Source organism: Verticillium dahliae, genomic scaffold (assembly GCF_000150675.1).
Source record: "Verticillium dahliae VdLs.17 supercont1.29 genomic scaffold, whole genome shotgun sequence".
Lineage (NCBI taxonomy): Eukaryota > Fungi > Ascomycota > Sordariomycetes > Glomerellales > Plectosphaerellaceae > Verticillium > Verticillium dahliae.
Window position 1 is genome coordinate 180,705 of NW_009276919.1, and position 19,368 is coordinate 200,072.

At 56.0% G+C, this 19,368-nt stretch overlaps 8 protein-coding genes and 1 non-coding gene across 9 annotated transcripts; 4 read left to right on the top strand and 5 right to left on the bottom strand.

The window, feature by feature from the left end:
* Nucleotides 1-289: 289 nt before the first annotated feature.
* On the bottom strand, nt 290-2,603 carry VDAG_09894 (uncharacterized protein; the record flags this gene model as incomplete). Its single annotated transcript, XM_009651239.1, has 4 exons — nt 290-444; nt 1,282-1,314; nt 1,379-1,568; nt 1,623-2,603. The coding sequence occupies 4 exons, from the start codon at nt 2,601-2,603 to the stop codon at nt 290-292; spliced, it is 1,359 nt and encodes a 452-aa protein (XP_009649534.1).
* Nucleotides 2,604-3,212: 609 nt separating this feature from the next.
* VDAG_09895 (thymidylate synthase) lies at nt 3,213-4,243 on the bottom strand (the record flags this gene model as incomplete). Its single annotated transcript, XM_009651240.1, has 2 exons — nt 3,213-4,077; nt 4,128-4,243. The coding sequence occupies 2 exons, from the start codon at nt 4,241-4,243 to the stop codon at nt 3,213-3,215; spliced, it is 981 nt and encodes a 326-aa protein (XP_009649535.1).
* A 1,497-nt stretch (nt 4,244-5,740) lies between these two features.
* On the bottom strand, nt 5,741-6,232 carry VDAG_09896 (uncharacterized protein; the record flags this gene model as incomplete). Its single annotated transcript, XM_009651241.1, has 3 exons — nt 6,078-6,232; nt 5,878-6,002; nt 5,741-5,783 (listed from the first exon to the last, which is right to left on the bottom strand). Exons 1-3 carry the CDS (start codon nt 6,123-6,125, stop codon nt 5,741-5,743), a joined length of 216 nt encoding a protein of 71 aa, XP_009649536.1. The 5' UTR covers nt 6,126-6,232.
* A 306-nt stretch (nt 6,233-6,538) lies between these two features.
* On the top strand, nt 6,539-7,473 carry VDAG_09897 (uncharacterized protein; the record flags this gene model as incomplete). The annotated part of the gene is made up of 2 exons (XM_009651242.1): nt 6,539-6,741; nt 6,795-7,473. The coding sequence occupies 2 exons, from the start codon at nt 6,539-6,541 to the stop codon at nt 7,471-7,473; spliced, it is 882 nt and encodes a 293-aa protein (XP_009649537.1).
* Nucleotides 7,474-7,528: 55 nt separating this feature from the next.
* On the bottom strand, nt 7,529-8,637 carry VDAG_09898 (AN1-type zinc finger protein; the record flags this gene model as incomplete). Its single annotated transcript, XM_009651243.1, has 1 exon — nt 7,529-8,637. One exon carries the CDS (start codon nt 8,635-8,637, stop codon nt 7,693-7,695), a length of 945 nt encoding a protein of 314 aa, XP_009649538.1. The 3' UTR covers nt 7,529-7,692.
* Nucleotides 8,638-8,889: 252 nt separating this feature from the next.
* Nucleotides 8,890-8,977, top strand: VDAG_20261. Its single transcript has one exon. It is a non-coding gene; the product is annotated as a tRNA-Gly (tRNA).
* Nucleotides 8,978-9,256: 279 nt separating this feature from the next.
* Nucleotides 9,257-12,439, top strand: VDAG_09899 (DNA repair protein rhp41; the record flags this gene model as incomplete). The annotated part of the gene is made up of 1 exon (XM_009651244.1): nt 9,257-12,439. One exon carries the CDS (start codon nt 9,257-9,259, stop codon nt 12,437-12,439), a length of 3,183 nt encoding a protein of 1,060 aa, XP_009649539.1.
* Nucleotides 12,440-12,830: 391 nt separating this feature from the next.
* On the bottom strand, nt 12,831-13,472 carry VDAG_09900 (uncharacterized protein). Its single transcript, XM_009651245.1, has 2 exons — nt 13,303-13,472; nt 12,831-13,210 (listed from the first exon to the last, which is right to left on the bottom strand). The coding sequence occupies exons 1-2, from the start codon at nt 13,422-13,424 to the stop codon at nt 12,958-12,960; spliced, it is 375 nt and encodes a 124-aa protein (XP_009649540.1). The 5' UTR covers nt 13,425-13,472; the 3' UTR covers nt 12,831-12,957.
* A 1,188-nt stretch (nt 13,473-14,660) lies between these two features.
* On the top strand, nt 14,661-19,287 carry VDAG_09901 (uncharacterized protein; the record flags this gene model as incomplete). The annotated part of the gene is made up of 2 exons (XM_009651246.1): nt 14,661-16,923; nt 16,979-19,287. The coding sequence occupies 2 exons, from the start codon at nt 14,661-14,663 to the stop codon at nt 19,285-19,287; spliced, it is 4,572 nt and encodes a 1,523-aa protein (XP_009649541.1).
* Between the last annotated feature and the right edge of the window lie 81 nt (nt 19,288-19,368).

The window sequence follows — 19,368 nt, forward strand, 5'->3', positions numbered from 1 at the left end:
GCTGCTTTTATAGTTTTTCATGATTCCCCCTTTTTACGCGCATTGCATTGTCAGGTCCGCTTTGGGAGGGCCTGGCTTTCGTTTGCACAGGTCAAATTTTCTTCACTTCTTAGTAGCTGGCATCAAGACATGTTGTCATGTTGTGTCGGTGGAACCCACTTTCTCTCAAACCCTTTCTGTTTTTTCTGCTTTGCGGCTGCGTTTTCCAATCATGTTTTTTTTCTGGTCCGTCGTGACCTCCTCATACCTTTCTTATTCCCCTGCTGGAGAATAGGACGAGGCAGATGAGCTATCGATATGACATTGACTTCTCCAAAGATATGTAGGGTACGAGGAGGGCAGAGCCCTTGAGGGCATGCAGCGACTCGCAGAGGCGTTCAACGGTTGGGTTGTCCTGGAACTGTGCCGTCAGCCTTGGAGCTCCTCCACCAGCAAGGGCAGAGCCTGTGTGAGGGAAGAGTCAGCTCGGACGGGTTGGTGGCAAGAGAAGCAGACCTCACGGTGGGAAAAGGACACCCTCTCTGGGTGGATATTTTGTCGGGCAATGAAGGGGAGAGCTTGGGACAGGCTGAGGCTATACCATGAGGAACGGAGTTGGGTCAAGATGCACGAGGTGAAATGAAGACGATGCTTTTATGTTCCGTACACTTGCTGGGTGTATTGTGACATGTGCTATTCGCCATTGATTTGTGTCTCCTCCACGGCAACTGTGGTGTCTCGAAGGAAGAGCCTCACAGTTCAAGCGACACAGTACAGCAGGCGCAAACATGTCTTGGGTAGAAACGCAGTCGAATGTTTAAGGCACTAGCAGACTGCTTGGATATAGGCATGCAGGCGCATCCGGATAATCGTCATACAAAGGCCCCATTTCATGCACACCCTCTCTCTTGCTTCCTTCCAACCGACGCAAGAGAGCTTTCATCCTGATCCGTCGATGCCTTCCTGGTCTCGCCTTGCCTCCCATGCGCCATTATACCGTACGCCCGCCCACCTGCCCTCTGCCTAGCCATTACCACCCCGTGTAAACCCTGAGGTTGCTTCACCCGCGAGCCTGATACAATAGGAAGACAGTCTTTGTTCTTCAATGGTACCCACCTTCATAGACTTTTTGACTTTCCCCCGCCCCCCTGAAACGAAAGCCAAAAAAAAAAAAAAAAAAAAAAAAAAACACCCTAGTTCGACAAGGGATTTGAACTAAACAATGACGTGTGTCGACAGGTGCTCCACTGCCTCCTTGATGGTTCGCAGCATGCGCTGATTGACACAGAACGGGCAACGCACCGGGCGGTCGTGGCTGGAGACTGGCTCGTCCGACTTTATGGGGGTTAGCGTGAGGTCCTCGCCATGGGGTCCATGCAGTGGGGGCCACTTCCCGTACGGGGGTGTATCGGGCGGCGCCTCCAGGTGTGCTGTTGCTGCCGCCGCCGCCGCCGGGGCCCGCGGATACGCGGTGCATCGCCGGGCGTCGCGAGGGCGGCGGCCGCTGTGCCTTGGGCGCGTTCGCGCTGCTCGCGCTCTTCGCGGGCGACGGCGGCGCTGGCCTCGGCGTCGGCCTCTTCTTGCTGCAGCTGCGCAGCGCGTTTTGGAGGACGACCTCTGGGTCTTCGTCGCCTGTGCCGTACATGGTCGTGTCGGCGCCCGTTGCCCGTGGGCGCAGGCACCAGGTTCGGGTCGGTGGGGTGCGTGTTGTGTGGGTGGGGAGCGGGTGGGAGGGCAAGTTGGGGCGAGGCAGTACCGGAGGGCAAGCCGGCATTGGGGTTCTGCGCACGCCGGAGGATTTCGTCGCGCACGAGGGCGCACACTTGGAGCGTTGCCTCGACGCCGACGACGCGCAGGACAGACTCCTTGATGGCCGCTGGAGACGTGTCGGCCGAAATGGCCAGGAAGCGGGGCACGCAGTCGGCCAGGTAGTTGATGTCTTCGGCGGGGCTCAGGGAGCCGTCGCCATGGCGGCGCTGGCGGCGCACGAGCAGTCCGTAGCGCTTCTTGAAGCGGTGAATCCAGCCGGGGGAAAACTCGGGCGGCTGCTCGTCCTTGTAGCGCGGCAGCTGAGCAAAGATAGACTTGGCCTTCTCGCCGAGTTCCTCGTTAGTAGGCTGGCGACCAGACGCCTGGACCTGTTGGTACCAGAGGAGGACAAGCTTCTCAACGTCGGGCCAGTTGCCAAAGCGCAGGCGCGAACCGGAGAGCTGGGGGTTGTCGCCGTCGAGGCGTGAGTATTTAGGCGACAGAGAGTGCGAGACAGTTGACTGAGAAATGTGCTGGCCATACTGCGCATAGAACCACTCGATGCACGTCTTGTGGCTGGGTCGATTCGTCTGCGCATTAGCCCAGCGTCGAAGGGCGCGTCGCTGGTCGAGTGTCAGGGAATGGCGCTCTTTGGCAGGTGTGCCGCCAGCAGTGGAGGCGATGGACGTGTCTGCGACTTGGTGAACATCATGCACGTCGTGCGCTTCGTGGGTTTCGTGATCATGGTCGTGTTCGTGGCCGTGGTCGTGGTCGTGATCATGATCATGCTCGAGGCCGTCGTGGGTGTCGTGGACGACGGGCCCTGCATTGACGTCGTGGGCGTCCGGGGCGGACGCCATGGGCTGGTCAGCCATGAAGAGGCGACTTGGTTCAAACACGCAGCGATGGATGCGCGACGGGATGGAGATGGGCGAAAGGCGCGATTGAATTGAAGAGGAATCGTTGTAACCGTTCCGAGTCAGAGGTTAGGTGCGATGTATGGTGGAGAGCGAATTTGCAGTTAAGGAGATGGTGTAGTGAGGAAGAGAAGAACGGAGGGCAGGCACGCACCTGCCCCAAGCGAGGCGCAGGCGTACTACGGGCAGGAGGCAGTGGGATCAGCGCAGATGCACTGTACTTCGACTGTGTGGGTATTGCGCTACCCGACCTGGTTTCTGTGATTTGACTGCATAAGCTTTCGCGTCTCATGCATGTTTCAATCGCACAATTGATTTTCCCACCACCCTCGTTGCATCGTGGCAAGAGCTATGTTAAGGGGGTTGTGGCCTCCATTACTCGATTCACACGCAGACTGGCCATCCTCCACGTGCCCTGCTTAGGTACCTTATGTACCGGAGAAACAATCATTGCATTGCCATGAACCAAAGTGTCCGCCCTGGCTTGCACTCGCCCACCCAAGAACGCCTTCTCATGATCAAACACTCTAACCGAACCCTCAATCCGTGTATCCCGTTCCTTATCATCTAAACCGACATCTTCATGGCAATCGTCTTGTGAGGGTCATACCCCTTGACCACAAAGTCCTCTGCCTTCCAGCCGTCAATGTCACAGCCCGCCTCGCGCGTCATCTCGAGCAGCGGGAAATCTCTGGGCTCCCGCTCGAGCTGTGTCTCCAGCGCATCGACGTGGTCGAGGTAGACGTGCGCATCGCCCATGACATGCGTCAGGCTCCCAGGGACCAGATCGCATGCACGCGCAATCATGTGCGTCAGCAGCGCGTAGCTCGCAATGTTGAACGGCACGCCGAGACCCATGTCACATGACCGTTGGTAGAGCTGGCAGTGCAGGTGGCCCTTGGGCTTCTCCTCGGCGTCCTCGGCCGCGGCATTGCCCCTCCTGGCCCGCGGGTAGGAGACGTAAAACTGAGCAAACATGTGGCAGGGCGGCAGCGCCATCTTCTTCAGGTGCGCCGGGTTCCATGCGCTGAGGATGATGCGCCGATCGTACGGATTGGTCTTGAGCTTGTGGACAATCTCTGCCAGCTGGTCGACACCTTGTCCCGTGTAGTCCGTCTTCGCATCAACATACTCAGCACCGAAGTGCCGCCATTGGAAGCCATAGACGGGACCGAGGTCGCCTACCTCGCGGTGCGAGAGTCCCACGCTGTCGAGGAACTCGCGCGAGCCGTTGCCGTCCCAGATCTTGATGCCCGCCTCGCTCAGCGGTATGGATGACGTGCTGCCCTGTACGAACCACAAAAGCTCGGCGACGACGGCGCGAAGGAAGACGCGCTTTGTCGTCAGCAGGGGAAGGAGGGGCTCGCCATTCTGGTTGAGGCTGAACTTGAGCGGTGTCGGCGCGAATATGGAGTAAGTGCCGGTGCCGGTCCTGTGGTCGGTCAGTTGACAGTTGCCTTCTGCGGACCCTTCAAGTCTGACCTGTCTGGGCGGTGCTCGCCATTGTCAAGGATATCCCGGACGAGGTCAAGGTACTGGTGCTCTTCGTGGCGCGCCGTGGCAGCATTCTGCTTTGCTGGGCCTTCGTTAGACCCCATTATTGATGTGCTGAAATGTCGGAGTTCCTCAATCGTTCAAAGTTGCTACTGCAGACACGGACAATGGGCGCCGGGGGAAGATGTTTGACTTGACTTGGAGGGGGGACGGGATGCGCGCGTCGCGTTTCGTTTAATGGGCTAAGGCGGAGACGCGTACTAAAGCCTGGAGCGTGGACCCGTCGGGCTACAGTGACCCCACCTTGCACCATTCAGTGGGCTGCCCATGTACCATGTCAACGACGGAGGAATGAATAGTCTACCTGCGCCTGTCATTGCGAATCGCAAAACATTTTTTTGTAGTTGCCCACTGACTAGGTAGCTTATTATGACGGCCATTCACGGTCCCTAGGAACATTCTACTGGCGATTCCGGTAGGGCTGTCCAGTTGATTGCACCCTTCGTTGAGAAGGGACACCATGGGTTTCGTAGGTTCCTCTAACATCTTGTCAGAATTATCATATGACCTACTTAGTGTTGCTCATATTTTACAGCAATAGCCCCAATTAGCTCACGGGAGATCATGGAGACTAGAAATCTCGCCGTAGTGGCCATAAAGGCTGTGTACTTCGAATGGCGGCATGCTGTGTGAGCTACTACCTGTATAATCCCATTAGCTTTGCACAACGTTGGGACGAAAGAGCTGAGAGACTATGTCACTCAACCATCTCCTACTTCCTTATGAATCGGATGTAAAGCACGACCTTACACGGCTGTCTGGCTTGAAATTTCAGCGGTGGACAATGGGCGTGTTCTCCCAGGACCTGACAGCAAGAACATTGCCACAGCTCAAAATCCGGCTGATCAAGTTCACAAGCTTCGTTCCATTCTATATTGCCTTGTAAATTGCGAACATTTCCATCTGAATAGCCGAAACTCTATGACAATACTCATTGCTACCACGACATGTACACCATAGCCTTCTGATGTGTATATGGGTGATTGATAGATAGCTCTACAGACCCAGCTTTGAGATAACGTGGATTACTCTCATTTTTTTTTATTTTTTTGGCGCTGTCATCATACGTGAGCCACGTTTCTAGGATGGATCTCAAAACCTGCTGTCGTTACATGAACCTTTCTTCCAGGAGGTGAAAACAGGAAGTGAATGGCCAGGGCGCATGGTTCCAAGGAACACAGCGAACAATCAACACGCTAAATCATCAAGAAGAGAAAATACTCCAACAACATCGCGCTGGGAGGTCTTCGTATGTTTCTGTGTATCAGCGTAAATCTCGCGCGAAAGTCATCGTGGCCAGTCGAGACAGAAAGATCTTCACAGCAAAGGGCCGCCTTCATCCACAGGGTGCGCTCTCTAGTCCTTTCGAAACATGACGCAGCCGTTCATCAGCTCGAATAGTGCTAAAGAAAAAGAGGTTGAGGTTGTACTTGTTCGAGCCTCGGGTGGGCAACAGTCGTGGTTGATTCCCTAGACTTCATCGCCTCTAAATGTACACGGGTCGCACCGACCGCTCGCTCCAGCACCATCCGTCAATCACATTAGTGCTTCTTCGCATCCTTCTCCTGGCTGTCGAGGAACTTCCTACAATGGGTATTAGCATTGGAGTCTGGCAGCCGATCAATCACGCCGCGAGCCGCACGGCATGGCGGCCTTCAAGAGGGAGCAAATGACGCACTTGATGAAGTCGGCCTCGTCGGAGCTGGAGGCGTTGATAGGGGGAGTGGTGGCGGGGGCTTTGCTACCGCCGCTGAGGGAGACGTAGGAGCCGGTGAAGAGGGTGGCGAGGACACCGATGGCCAGCTGCGGGCGGGAAACGGCATGTTAGAACTTTACTCTCAATGGCCGAGGGAGAGAGCCGGGACAACGGGAACGTACGTAGTGGGAGCCAATCTGGCGACCGGCGATAGAGTACATCTGGACCATTTTGGCGGTGGAAGGGGGGTATCGAGGCTGGAAGAATTGACAGGGTCGACGGTGAGGGGTGATGGGTTAAACTGAGCTTCGGCCAGTGTTCGCGATGTTGAAGCTCCAGAAATCGTTCCCGAGAATGCCCATTGCGGCCTGGATTGTCAGGCACTCAGATCGACCAATTGGAACTCAAGGTGGTGGGGCGGGATTCCCGGCTGGCTTCTTATCGGACGTAACGCTTCTTATCCAGCCGCAACCGGGACGTCATCCTAGAGCAACTTGCGCAGGCAAGGCAGGCAACCGGAAGGCGAATCGCGATATCTAGCACTTACTAACTTCTTCCTTTTCTTCTTCTTTTTATCTCAACTTTGTTCATCGACCAATAACCATACTCTCACGGCGCCATTTGTGCACCGAAGTCATTCTAGATGTGGTGGGGAAAGCCTCAAGACAAGCCCGCAGCGTCTCCGGACAAAGCCGCAGACAGCCCGCCACCTACAACTGCGAAAGCCACGGGAGCATTCGATCCCGACAAGCTCCCGGAGCACAGGAAGCTGCCGGCCTCACTGCAAAAAATCGCAAATGATTCAGACAAAGATGAGAACTTCTTTGACGAGCTCGTCGACGGCTAGTATGTTTCGATGGCTGCTCAAGTAAAAAGTCATGATCTGACACGTCTTACAGCGCTCCCGAATCAACCGAGTCCAACGTTCGTTACGCAGCCTACGCCACCCGAGTGCGCACGATATTGAGCTCCGCGCACCGCTATGTAGCCTACACATCCGACATTGGAGAGTCGTTCCGGCCTGTGGCGCATCCCAATTTTGTGCGCGCTGCCTACGGTATCTCGTGGCTCTACATTTTGGGTGATGTGAGCTACGAGGGCTACAAATCGTATTTGCACAACCAGCGCACACTCAACCCTGCACTGCAGCTCACGGAGCGACAAGAGCACATCTCGGGCCTCAAATCCGTAGATGCAACTGAGCAGGCTCCTCTGCAAGCCGGCACGGTCGCTCCCCTGGAGGACTACCGCACCGTTATGGTGCAGAGGGCCATTTTCCAGAGCCTTGCAAGTATGGGCTTGCCTGCATTCACCATACACAGCGTTGTCCGTTACTCTGGACGAGCGATGAAGAACATGAAGAACACGAGAATCAAAACATGGGGTCCCATCGGCCTTGGCCTTGCGGTCGTTCCAGCACTACCCACGCTGTTCGACGAGCCAGTGGAGAATGCTGTCGAGTGGCTGTTCCACAAGGGCTTTGAGGCGTATGGTGGGAAGCAGTATGTTGGCGATGCGCCGACAACTGGGCGCGAGGATTTGCTGGTAAAGAAGCCAACCAAGGAGAAGGAACTATAACGCACCAAACGAGGGAACCAGCTTCAAGCTAGAGGCACAGCCTACAGACACAGCTCCGCACATACTATGTAAATAATGGCCATCCCGTAATCCTGAGCGCCGTCGCGGTCTACTGTATGGCCTGTCATGCTATAACATTCAAGGGTATCTCTAAGTATGCTGAACCGACCAGCCCATGCAAGCCCATGCAATGCAACGCTGAACACCACGACCCATTTCTCACACCTCGATCAAGTCAGGAGGTGGCCCAACGCCGCGCAACAAAACAACAGTGTTGCCACTGACCAGAGCCGACCCAACCTTCTCGTTAAACTCAAGTAACCGACCACCTTCCACGTGAAAGACACGCAGCTTGTCCCTCTCGTCCGAAGAACGGTTGTTGATATTCTCGACTTGTAATCGTCGCGCTGCGTCGTCCAGGACCCTTCCCACGACCCAGTCTTTGGAGAAGAAGAAGGCCCCCTTGGGGAACTTGGCTTTCGCCGTCTCGGCCTCCGCTTCGACGTATACGTATATCCTCTTTTCCGGCGCCAGCTTGTCGTCACCCTTGGCTGTCTTCTTCAGGTTGTTGACGGCGATCATGCGTTGCGATACCGAGGTGGGTTTGGGCTTGGGTAGCGCCCTTCCAGCCTGCTCCTTCTTCGCGGAACCCCACGCCCGCAGCTTGTCGAGTGCACTCTTCGTCCTGGACGCAACGACGTCCATCTGGCTGCCACCCGCCCTCGCGCCAATAGGCACAAGGTTCTTGCAGTTGTGGTCTTCATTCAGTCGGTGCTTTAGGCAGTAGTCGCGGTTGCAGGTGGAGCAGTGGACGCCAGGGACGAGCGATGTGCCAATCGTGGTCTTGCACGAGGGGGACGCGCAAGGCTTCTCGGAAACGGCGTCGCGCATGAGGCGTCCCTGGCCATGGGAGTGTGTCGCGGCCTGCGCCTGACGTCGACGCTCGGCCCATGCGCCGGCATTGGTGCACTTGTGAGAGGTTTCGGAGCGGTGGTCGAGGCAGAACGTCTTCTTGCAGGATTGGCAGAAGAAGGGAAGAAAATCGAGTTGGTTGCAGTAGTCGTACTCGCAGTGCTTGCCCAGAAGGGTCTCGTCAAAGCCGTCTTTGGACTCGCCCATGTTGACGTAGCTTGTGTCATTGGCCTCGGGGGTGGTAGGCGCCATGGCTGAGGTCGATATTTAAAAGGCCGTCGTTAGGCAAACCAGAGTACGTGGAGGCAAATTGCCGAAGTCTCTTGGACAATTGTCAAGGAGTTGGGTAGTAGAAGCGCTGACGAAGTGGTGTAGAATGACCTGGAACTCCCAAGACGCTGCCAAGTGCTGATGTAGCCTCCCCCTCCAGGTTAGTGGTGGGGTGATACCAGCAAGTGTTTCAAGTAATACAAGTATTTGCTTGAATGTATGGTTTGTCATCAAGCGCCGTTGGTCTAGTGGTTATGATTCCTGCCTTCCATCGTCAACAGCGAGTAAGCATGAGAGACGTGTTCGATTCACGTACGGCGCATTAACTTTTGCTTTTCGCATGTGATCAAGTCGTTTTGTTTGACTTAAGCCGGCTTCTATGACGCATCTGCGCAACGGGTTAAGTCTGTACAATAAACGCTTGCCTGTTGGGCTTGGTATGGTTGGTTGTCGATCACGTGCCTTCGCGTTCCTCCCGTGAAATCAATGACGCCAGACCTTCGGTTCGTCGGTGCCTTGGCGCAAACCTGGCGCCATAGAGTCCCTTCTCCGTCCTGCAATGTCGTAAATCGCGACACCCCTCCTAGGCGGCTTTTATACAATGCCTCCCAGCGTACCGCGCAAAAGGCTGCGCGATGAGTCGCCCAATCCAAGCAAGTCAAAACGAAGGCAAGTGGCCAAAACTGCAGCCGCACCGCCTCCGTCGTCGACCGGTCGTAAGCGCAAGGCAACACTATACGATGACCTCGACGCCTCCGCTGCCTCAGTTGCCAAATCCAGCAAGACGTTTCTGGAGAGCCTCGACGACAGCGAGGATGGCAGCTCCTTGAGCGACCTTTCGGACGGAGACTTTGAGGATGTTCCAATCGCGAAACGACATGTGACCGTGGGGTCTGGCGATGACGACGAGGATGAAGATGACGATGACATTGAGTTTGAGGACGTCCCTGCGCCGAGGACGTCAATGCTCGACACTTCGGTCGGCACCGGTGACCTGGAATTGACCCTGCACCGCGACACCCGGATCTCCCTGACCAACCCGTTTGGCGACAAGAAGGGCCCTTCGAAGATCGAAAGGAGGGTTCGGATAGCAACCCACTGTGTGCACGTGCAGCATCTTCTCTGGCACAATGCCATTCGAAATGCTTGGCTCTGTGATCATGAGGTGCAGGCTACCTTGATGTCGCACATTCCGCCCCGGCTCTTCGACGAAGTCGACCGTTGGAGGACCGCTAGTGGACTGGACGGGAAGTTCAAGAAAGCATCTGAAACGAAACCTAAAGCCAAGCCAAAGCGGCGCACAAAAGTCCAGAAGGCTGACGATGAAGATTCCCGAGACTGGGGGCCAGCCGCCGATCGTTTGGAAGAAGGTGCCGTTGACATGAGCCATGGCGATCCCCTGTTCCGACTGATGAAGAGTTTGAGCTCCTGGTGGAAGCAGCGTTTTCAGGTCACCGCGCCCGGCATTCGCAAGTTGGGCTATATGTCTCTTGAGCGTCTCGACAGGCTGACTAAAGAGTGGGCAAATGCCAGCGAAGACGTAAAGCTTCACGGAGAAAGGATTCCTGATCTCGATGGCTTTCGATCGTGTGCCGCGGCTTGCTCTGGAAGTCGCGATGTTGGCGCGCAGCTCTTTACGGCATTGCTGCGCGCTCTAGGCCTTGAGGCTCGGATGGTTGCTAATCTACAACCCTTGGGCTTTGGCTGGACAAAGGCAGAGGATGCCGATGCAGAGAAGGACACAAGTACATTGGCAGCCGTGCAGCGGAGCAAATTGGCCGCAGAGGGCGACTCGCCTTCGAAAAAGAACCTCGGCGTCAAGAAATCCACTCAGCAAACGAAAAGGAAACCGCCAGCAAAAACAATTAATGGGAGATCAGTCCGACGTAAGAGCGTTAAAGACGAGGCCGGGGATTCCGATGAGCCTGATACGCTGATATCAGTCGTTCCAGACAGCGATGAAGACTCTGTTGTCGAGCTCGATGTGGCGCCGAGCAAGCCCGCCAGCATCAAGAAATTCGACCAGGACCTCGAATATCCTCATTACTGGACTGAGGTGTTGTCGCCAGTCACCAAGATATACCTGCCGGTCGACCCAATTGTGAAGAAAGTCATTGCAACCAACCGCGAGCTTATCGAATCGCTGGAGCCAAGGGGCAGCAAAGCCGACAAAGCGCGACAAGTTATGGCATATGTCGTTGGCTATTCCCAAGACGGCACAGCCAAAGATGTCACGGTCAGGTACCTCAAGCGACAGACTTTACCTGGCAGAACCAAAGGAATGAGGATGCCATTAGAGAAGATACCTGTTCACGACAAGAGGGGGAAAATAAAGAGATACAACCATTTCGACTGGTTCAAGTCAGCTCTCCAAGGCTTTGTTCGGGGGAGCCGGAAGTATCCCATTACGGAAGTGGACGAAAAGGAAGACTCAACCGACCTGAAGCCGGCCAAACCTGAGAAGAAGGAGGTAAAAGAAGGCGAGGAAACGCTGCAGTATTATAAACAGTCCACGGAATTCTGTCTCGAGCGGCACTTAAAGCGCGAGGAGGCGCTTCTTCCTACTGCGGAAGCGGTCAAAATGTTCCGAAACAAAGGCAAGGCCAAGGATAAGGCCAAGGATAAAGGTGAAGACGGCGCCGAAGAGCCAGTATATGCCAGAAAGGATGTCGTCAATGTCAAGAGCGCAGAGACGTGGCACAAGCAGGGACGGGCGCCACGAGCAGGTGAACTACCACTAAAGAAGGTGCCGTACCGTGCCGCGACAACGAACAGGAGACGGGAGCTCGCTGAAGCCGAGGCTATCAGTGGGCAAAAGGTGTTGCAGGGGCTTTACAGTTTCGACCAAACCGACTGGATCATACCTCCACCGATCAAGGATGGGATCATCCCGAAGAATGACTATGGCAACATCGACCTGTTCGCAGAGCACATGTGTCCGGAAGGAGCCGTCCATATTCCCTTTCGAGGGGTGGTCAAGGTGTGTAAGAGATTGCAAATCGACTTTGCTGAGGCTGTCGTGGACTTTGAGTTCGGCCACCGCATGGCTGTACCTGTCATACAAGGTGTTGTCGTTGCTGAGGAGCACCACGATCGGGTGATGGAAGAGCTCCGAAAGGACGAGGCGGAGAAAGCTCGTAAGGAAGATGAGAAGCGGCGCAAAGAAGCATTGCGGCTTTGGAGCAAGTTTCTCAAAGGGCTACGAATCGTAGAGCGAATTCGACAAGACTATGGACACGTAGAGGACGACGTTCAGATTTTCGGCCGAAAAACTGGGGGCGCTGGCGACGACGACCTGGACGAGGAGATCGATAGACCGGCTGCGTTCGACGGCGACCCCGATATGGCTGGCGGCTTTCTTCCCGCTGGACATGACGATGACCTGGCCGGTGGTTTCCTGCCAGATGACCAAGACGCGGCGGAAAGTACGACTCAACCCCCAGCGAGGAAGGTCACCTCTAGCTTTTTCCCGCCTATTGATGACGACGAAGAGGAAGGCCTGGATGATCTGGTCGTTGATCACGGTGAAGACCGAGATGGAACCTCAAGTAAGGTCGATGCAGTCCAAGAGCTATCCGATCAATCCGACAATGTCGAACCTGAGGAGGCTAGTCAGTCTGATACTCTGCCTGCACCTAAGAAGGCGCAACCTCGGGCTAAACGACGAGCAGCGCCACGGCGTTCCACAAGGCGCCGCCAAAGGGTCATGGTGTCAGAAAGTGAGGATGAAGAAGAAGAAGAAGACGATTTCGAGTCCAATGGTTCGGACGGTGATTACAAGTGACGGATCCGGATCTTGTATCATAGAGACAAGTCATTCTGTTCATATTTGTAGTCCACAAAGAATCGCATTGTATTTCTTGAAAGGCTTGACAGTGTCTGGTAATGCTCGTAGCACCTCTACCTAGCCATGCTATGAACTGCTTGCACGGTTATCATCGTGGAAAGGTGGATTCGCGTCCCCGACCTGTATTTAGGCCGACGCCATACCTTTGTGAATAACCGATCGAGTCTCCGGCTCGCACAATAGGTAAAGGTTAGCGGGTGAAATTGAGGTTTGGCAGACTGAGACAGTCAATTCGATGCAAGTCAGTATATCACATTGTAGAGCACTTCTTTAGCACGCCCAGGATGACCATTGCTGCGCGAATCCGTGACATACACCTAGTAGTCATGATGCAATGAGTTATCCGGAGAATGGAAAGAAAGAAAGTTATTACGACTCAAAAATTGGACGTCATGTCCTAACCCACCTTCCAGAACTGGAAGGAATGCTTGTTGTCAACAGTAATGCCTTGTTCGTCACCGATTCTTGCCAAATCTTTCGTGCCACTTGCCCTTGTTTCCCCGAGCCTCGGGCCCAGGTGCTTCGGGCAACAGTTCGATGATCTCATGAACAGTGGCAACGGAAGCGAGCCCGGGGACGGAGTCGTCAGTCGACGGTGAGAGGATGAGGAGCGCGTTGGACGTGTTCTTCTGCTGGAGCGCATACGTCTTGCCGCCAGGGACGGACAGTTGAGCTGTTGAGGCTTCCTCGGGATGCTTGATGTATAGGCTGCCAAGACGTCAGAAGAGAATCCCGGAACAAGGCTTGTTATGTGCCATGGGTGGTGAATAGGGATGGGGCCGGGGCTCGGAAGGTCGTACACTGGAGGAGCTTGTGATGTGAGAGCCGACTCGACTTCGGGCGGGAGCTCGAAGAGCCTGTAGCCTCGGCCCTCTGGGGCCGAGGACACTGGGATGCCGCTGTTGTCTTGTGTGGACATCATGTGATGTGCTAGGAGATGGGGAGATGCGGTGTCCAGCCCGACTGGTGTGGAGGAGCGAAGGAGCACGAGTGAGGTCATTTGAAGGTGGACTAAATTGCCAGGTAAGGTACGTGGGGCACAACACAATATCTGACGGATGTTGGTATTCGGAAACTGACGGTGGAATCTCACGTGAGAGAAGAGACCCGCTGACTTTGAAATCTAACTATTACTGAACATTATTTATCTCGTTCACTGGCAATGTATAGGAACAAAACATGAGCAAAGCTGGCTAAGTTGCTTGCCTTGATCGTTGACAGTGAGTGCTCTGCAAACGCTACTGGCGCTGGATTTGGAAGGAGGGGTCGAGGCTGACCCGTGCCAAACATGCTGCCAGCAGCGTGGGGCTTTGTTTTAGCGTCTGCTGCCGCTATTCCCCCTGCCAAGGTCACTGGCCTTGCACCAGGCACCTCTAGGTACCTAGGTGCATGTAGCTATCCAGATACGTACCTAGGTACATGTACCTATGGAGGCACCTTATCTGACAATGACGGCAGGTGCCTTTGTGTGTTGACAGCGGGCGGTCTCGGCATTGGCCTAGTTCTCTAGCGCCCAAGGTCCCCTGGCAACGCGTCGAGTCCCGTCAGCAACGCGCCCAGTAGGACACTGGTAAAGCTGTTGTCACTGGGGCGGTGAGCCATAACATCCTAGTGGGAGGCAAGCGAGAATAACTGTGGTGAAATTTCCGCATTTGCATTGCATTGTCCTGTCTGCCGCCGGGGACCAAGTTTCCAATCCATCGTAAGGCGATCTGAGCTTCCCTCGCTTAAGCTTGACGGGGGCCCGATCCGAAACCCGATCATTCCTGCTTCCACCACTCCCAGACGGGCTTCGACTTTTGAGATCGACCCCCTCCCCATCGTCGACAACCACGTTCGCTATTTTCATCACCCGCCCCCCCCCTCCCGACATCAGGTCGCAAGACAGGCCAGCCGCATCACCTTGCAGCCGCAAGCCAAATCAGCGACCCGCGCACAAGCGGCTGCAGCAGCCCGTCGACGCGCTAGCGCATCGTCGTCACCACCACACGGTGCTTCTATGTTTACCTGGAAGAAAACAAGCAACAACGTCGCTTCGCCTCTCTCCCAGGTCGCTCCTCCATCGGATAGCATTCCATACTCCTTAACGCCTGGGCGATAAGTCGGCAATGCTCCTGGAGGCCCGTTAACGAGACCACGATCATCATCAGCCGCCGCCATGGTTCGCGTCACTGACGAGCCCGCCCTGTCTGCGGAGCACGTCACCCTATACCACGCCACCGACCCTCTTCTCGGCCACCTCCCCGTCCTGATATTCCACGGCCCCTCGACCACGGCCAACTATACTCTCAACAGCTCTCGCGTCCAGATCCACGTCTACAGCCCCGCTGGCCTGCAATGCTTCCCTCGCCTGACCATCAGCCCCAGTTCGCCCTTCTACAGCGTTGTCAACTACCTGCCCCGCGAATGGCAGGGCGACGAGATCTACCGCGGCCTCGCCTTCGGCCTCTTCAAATACTTCACCGAGCTTCCCGAGGTCGTCAAGAATCACCTGAAGCACACCTACCCCACCACGAGGGGGAGGCGGCCTGGCAGCGGCCCTGCGCTGTTCGGTGAACAGCATGCCGCTGACCTCGCTGCCAATATGATCCAGAGCGAGAATACGGCGGAAGTAATTGCTACTCTGCAGACCGCTCTGCAGACACAGCACCTGAGCAATGTTGACATTGACTTTGTGCTGCCGCCTGGTGCTATCGTGCCCCTCCGCCCAGAAGATCTCGAAGACGTTCCCGACGACGACGACGACATACTCGACCCCACTCTGCGACAGTATGGAGGTTACACACCCTTGGTCAAGCTCTTTGGCGAGCCTGTATTTCTGCCGACAGCCCGACTGCGAAGGGCACCCTCGAAACCCACCGCGCTGAATCGGAGCAAATCCTTCACGAGGGATCAGAAAGTGGACTTGAGGATGAAGCTGGGCGAGCTCATAGACACAGAAGAACGCTACGTCATGAAGCTCAACGAGCTTGTCAAGCACATTGCCGACGACTTTCGACAGTCGGCGAAATCCCGGGTGCGAGGCAGTCTGAGCCCTTCCGAAGAGGAGCTCGAGAAGCTTTTCCCCCGCTCCGCCGACAGGATACTGCAGATCAACTCTGCCTTCATGCAGGAACTCCGCAATGTCATGAACGACACCGAGGATGAGGCCGTACGTGACATGGAAACAACGACAACAGCACTCATGGGCTCTAAACTCGGCGCATCGGCCAAGGCCAAAGACCCCAGTGGCGCTCTGGCAGTCGCGAGGATATTCCTAGAATGGTTCCCCAAGTTTACCGACTGCTATCAGGAGTACATCCGTGCCAGCCAACACTTCCCGACTCTTCTCAACTCGTTTCTCGACCAGCAGTCGAGCTTCCGACAGAGAGTGACACAGACGGGCGAGCAAGCCGTGCGCTCCATTCTTATTGAGCCAGTTCAGCGACTACCCCGGTACAGCCTGCTGATTGACCAGATCGTCAGTTGCTTGCCCATGACGCATCCCGCCCTGCAGCCCATGCTGAAGGCGAGGGATATCATCACAAATATCTGCTCCATGGACGAGCCACTGCCAGACAAACCCCACGTCACCAACCGACTACGAAATATGGTGGAGAGCTGGCCGTTGGACCTGCAGCCTCAGGGACGCCTGATTCTCGCGGCCGACTTTGTCGAGGTGCCTGCACCTTTCAACTCGGTGGATCAGTACGAAGCAGCAGACAGATCTGGCATGTTCTTGTTGTTTGCAGATTGCGTCGTCATTCTGAAGAAGCTCGGTCCCAATATCGTCACGGGTCGGGATCTGCTGCGCGAGATTGACAAACCTTCCGCTGCTGGCCTCCTTGTATCCATGACCAATGCTGCCGGTGGCCCCGGGTCCTACGAGCTTGCATTCACCGGCTGGCATAACCTGTCAGACGTTCGATTCACCGAATCCGCCGATGGCACGCTTGTTTGGATGACATCCACACAAGAGATGAAGGGTGCCCATGCTGGAGAGTGGGTCACAGGCACGGCGGTGACCTCGCGGTGTTTCCAGCTTCAAGAGACTCACGAGGCCAAAGCCTTTAAATGGACCGAGGACATTGTCAAGGCTCGTGTTGAAGGCCGGTTCTCCGAGGGCGAGCGCGAGGATCCTACGTGGACCCTTCGGTGCTCACGGTTGCCAGACAACAACCTGGGCATCTTTGCCGCCGTGTTCCAAGAAGGGGCTGACCAGCTGATTGAGGGAAGGCGGGAACCAGCACCTATCCGTATCGTTGTGGATCACGAGAAAGGCACCAAGGGCGCGCCTATCGGACACTATGGCGTTGAGGTCACTGTCAATGTGCACAGCGGCGACATGAGGCGCGTGAACATGCAAACAGCAGGGTTGAACGGAAAGCAATTTGCAGATGACGTTGCTCTTGAGGACTTTCTTCCCACCTTGTCGCGTCGAAGTAAGTCTCGCGAGGCCCTTACACCAATATCACTATGCTAATCGAGAAATCCTAGTCATTCAACTGCTCAGTATACAACACAACACGTCCAATATGCGTCTTACTCCAGCATTGGTGTCGTATTATACGAAAGCCCTCAAAGGCCTTCAGCTGACAACCCGGGCAGAGAAGACGCGATCTTTCCTTGCGTCATCACCAGTCAAGGGCCTGTTGTCGACAATCTGGGGAGGCAGCTCCAACGCGGGCGCAGATCAGGGCGCGGCCTCGCCGAAGCACGCCAGAGTTCCCGTCACCAACGTCTTTCCCCCTCCCATATCACGCGCCAACAGCGAGACCAACTCGATTTTTGGCTCAGCAAGAAGCAGAGACGGGGTACGGATCGCCATGGATGAAAGCAAACCTGAAAATCCCTTGGTGCGCCTCGAGCAAACATTTACTGGATACGTTGCTAGCTTGCAGGCACGCAAGGGCAGCATCGTTGGCCGAATGCTTCTTAACAGAGGGGCTGTGGATGAGCTGGCCGTCAATGACCTGTACAACAGGCTCATCGAGAGCCCCTTTGACCTCGACGCATCATCTGAACTTTCTGCTGACTCCATCTTCGTCGCTTTCGAAAAGTTCCTCAACATCGCCTGGCGAGAGCAGATGGGTCCCATCATGACAATCCAGGCCCTTGATACGCTGCAGGAGCGCATGAACAAGCAGGTGCCAGGAAACTTCGCCGACTTTGTCAACTACATGTTTGGAGACATGGCGCCACAGAACCGACGAGCGTTCACGGCCTTGATAAAGCTGCTCGCCGACTTGCTGGAGGGGTGCAGCAACGACAGCGATCGAGGCGCAATTACCGTCGCGTTTGCCGAACTGCTGGTTGTAGACGGCACAGCGCATAACTACATTAACCTTCTTGACCGCCTCGTCGAAGATTGCGATCGCATCTTTGAGGACACCAGCTTCGGGGCCAACCTTCATCCTGGTGGCTCGGCGTATGAGTCGATGAACTCTACGACTCGCAGCACCAAGTCTCACACAGGCTCCTTAACCTCCAACACATCCTCTATCCGCCGTAAGTTTGGACTGGACTCGTTACTGCGCCAGAACAGCAAAAATGAGGATCGCCCGTCTGTCTGGAGGACGCTCAGCAAGCACACCCGCAACCCGGCCACGGGTGATGTTAGCCAGACTGCAAGTTTGTCGAGGGCGACCGCAAGCCGGACGAGGTCTATTGACATGGGCTACCCGGGTCCCAACAAACTGAAGAGGCCCAACGCACGAGACAGGCCGCCTCTGGCTGGCGCATTCGACGACCTACAGCGACCAGGAAGCTCGCACAAGCTCGAGAGTCGGCTCGAGACAATCGGTGAGCCAGACCACGAGGCCGCAGCCCACAAGACGCCCAAGAAGAAGCGGCGCAGCTCTCTATCTGATCTCAGGAGCCTCATGGCTGCCGCGAGTCTCGGCGACCCGGCAGAAGACACGAGCATCCTGCCTCTCAGCATCAACAAGCAAATATCCGAAAAGTTCAACTCGACGCCGAGGGCCAAGTCGCCCACGCCCTCGAGGATCCCGGTCAGCCCAAACACGCAGAGCCTGCGCGTGCCTCGTCCGCAGAAAGAGAACCTCAGCCTGGCGGACATATTCCAGCCGTCGCCATCGACAGCTGGCACTGAAAAGCGACCGACGAGGGGCCACCACTCAAAGAACTTTTCTACATCCCAGATCCCAACGCTCAAGCCGGCCCGCAGCGGTCTGGGCAGCGGAGGTGAGTCGCCGACGCGGCCGAGCCTCAGCCCGACCAAGACGGGAAGCTCGGGTAGGCTTCGCTTGCAATCGCCACAAAAGCTGCGCGAGCGGCTGCAGACGGAGAAGCAGGCTGTCGACGAGGTGGACGCATCCTTGAAGTCGGAGCTGAGCAAGATCGCCGAAGAAATGTCGCGGGTGAACAATGGGCTGGGCGACCGAACGGGAACCGTCGACCTGCGGCGCCTGACGCAGTCGGTGACCGCTCTCGAGGAACGCGTGCCGACCATGCTGGGCGAGCTGAACGAAAGGCACGCGGCCATACAGCGTGACATGGAGAGCACGCTCAAGGCGTCCGAGGCCAAGGTCAAGGCCATCGACCAGCTGTACCGGGAGGCCACGGCAGAGAACGAGCTGCTGTATGAAAAGTTCAACAGCGAGCTCGGCAAGATTGTCAAGGCGCTGCGCGGCAAGGGCCGCGAGGACAAGGAGGAGCTGGTCAGCAAGCTGCGGGAGCAGAGCGAGGAGTCGGCCAAGACGAAACGGGAGAATGCGCGTCTGCGACGCGAGGTCATCAGCCTGCGAACGGCGTTAAAGGGGGAAGCGGCGGCCGATGGCGCCTAGAATGGCTTGTCGAAATTTGTCTTCATCCTACTGGGCGAGGTGAGGGGCGTTCGCGACTGGCCCGAACAGCTGGGCATCTGC

What these genes read in the sequence shown, in the direction of transcription:
- VDAG_09900 (XM_009651245.1), bottom strand. Translation starts at nt 13,424, where the DNA reads ATGATGTCCACACAAGACAACAGCGGCATCCCAGTGTCCTCGGCCCCA. An exon ending in ACATCACAAGCTCCTCCAGT is followed by an intron (nt 13,211 to 13,302) that starts GTACGACCTTCC and finishes ACGTCTTGGCAG; the next exon opens with CCTATACATCAAGCATCCCG.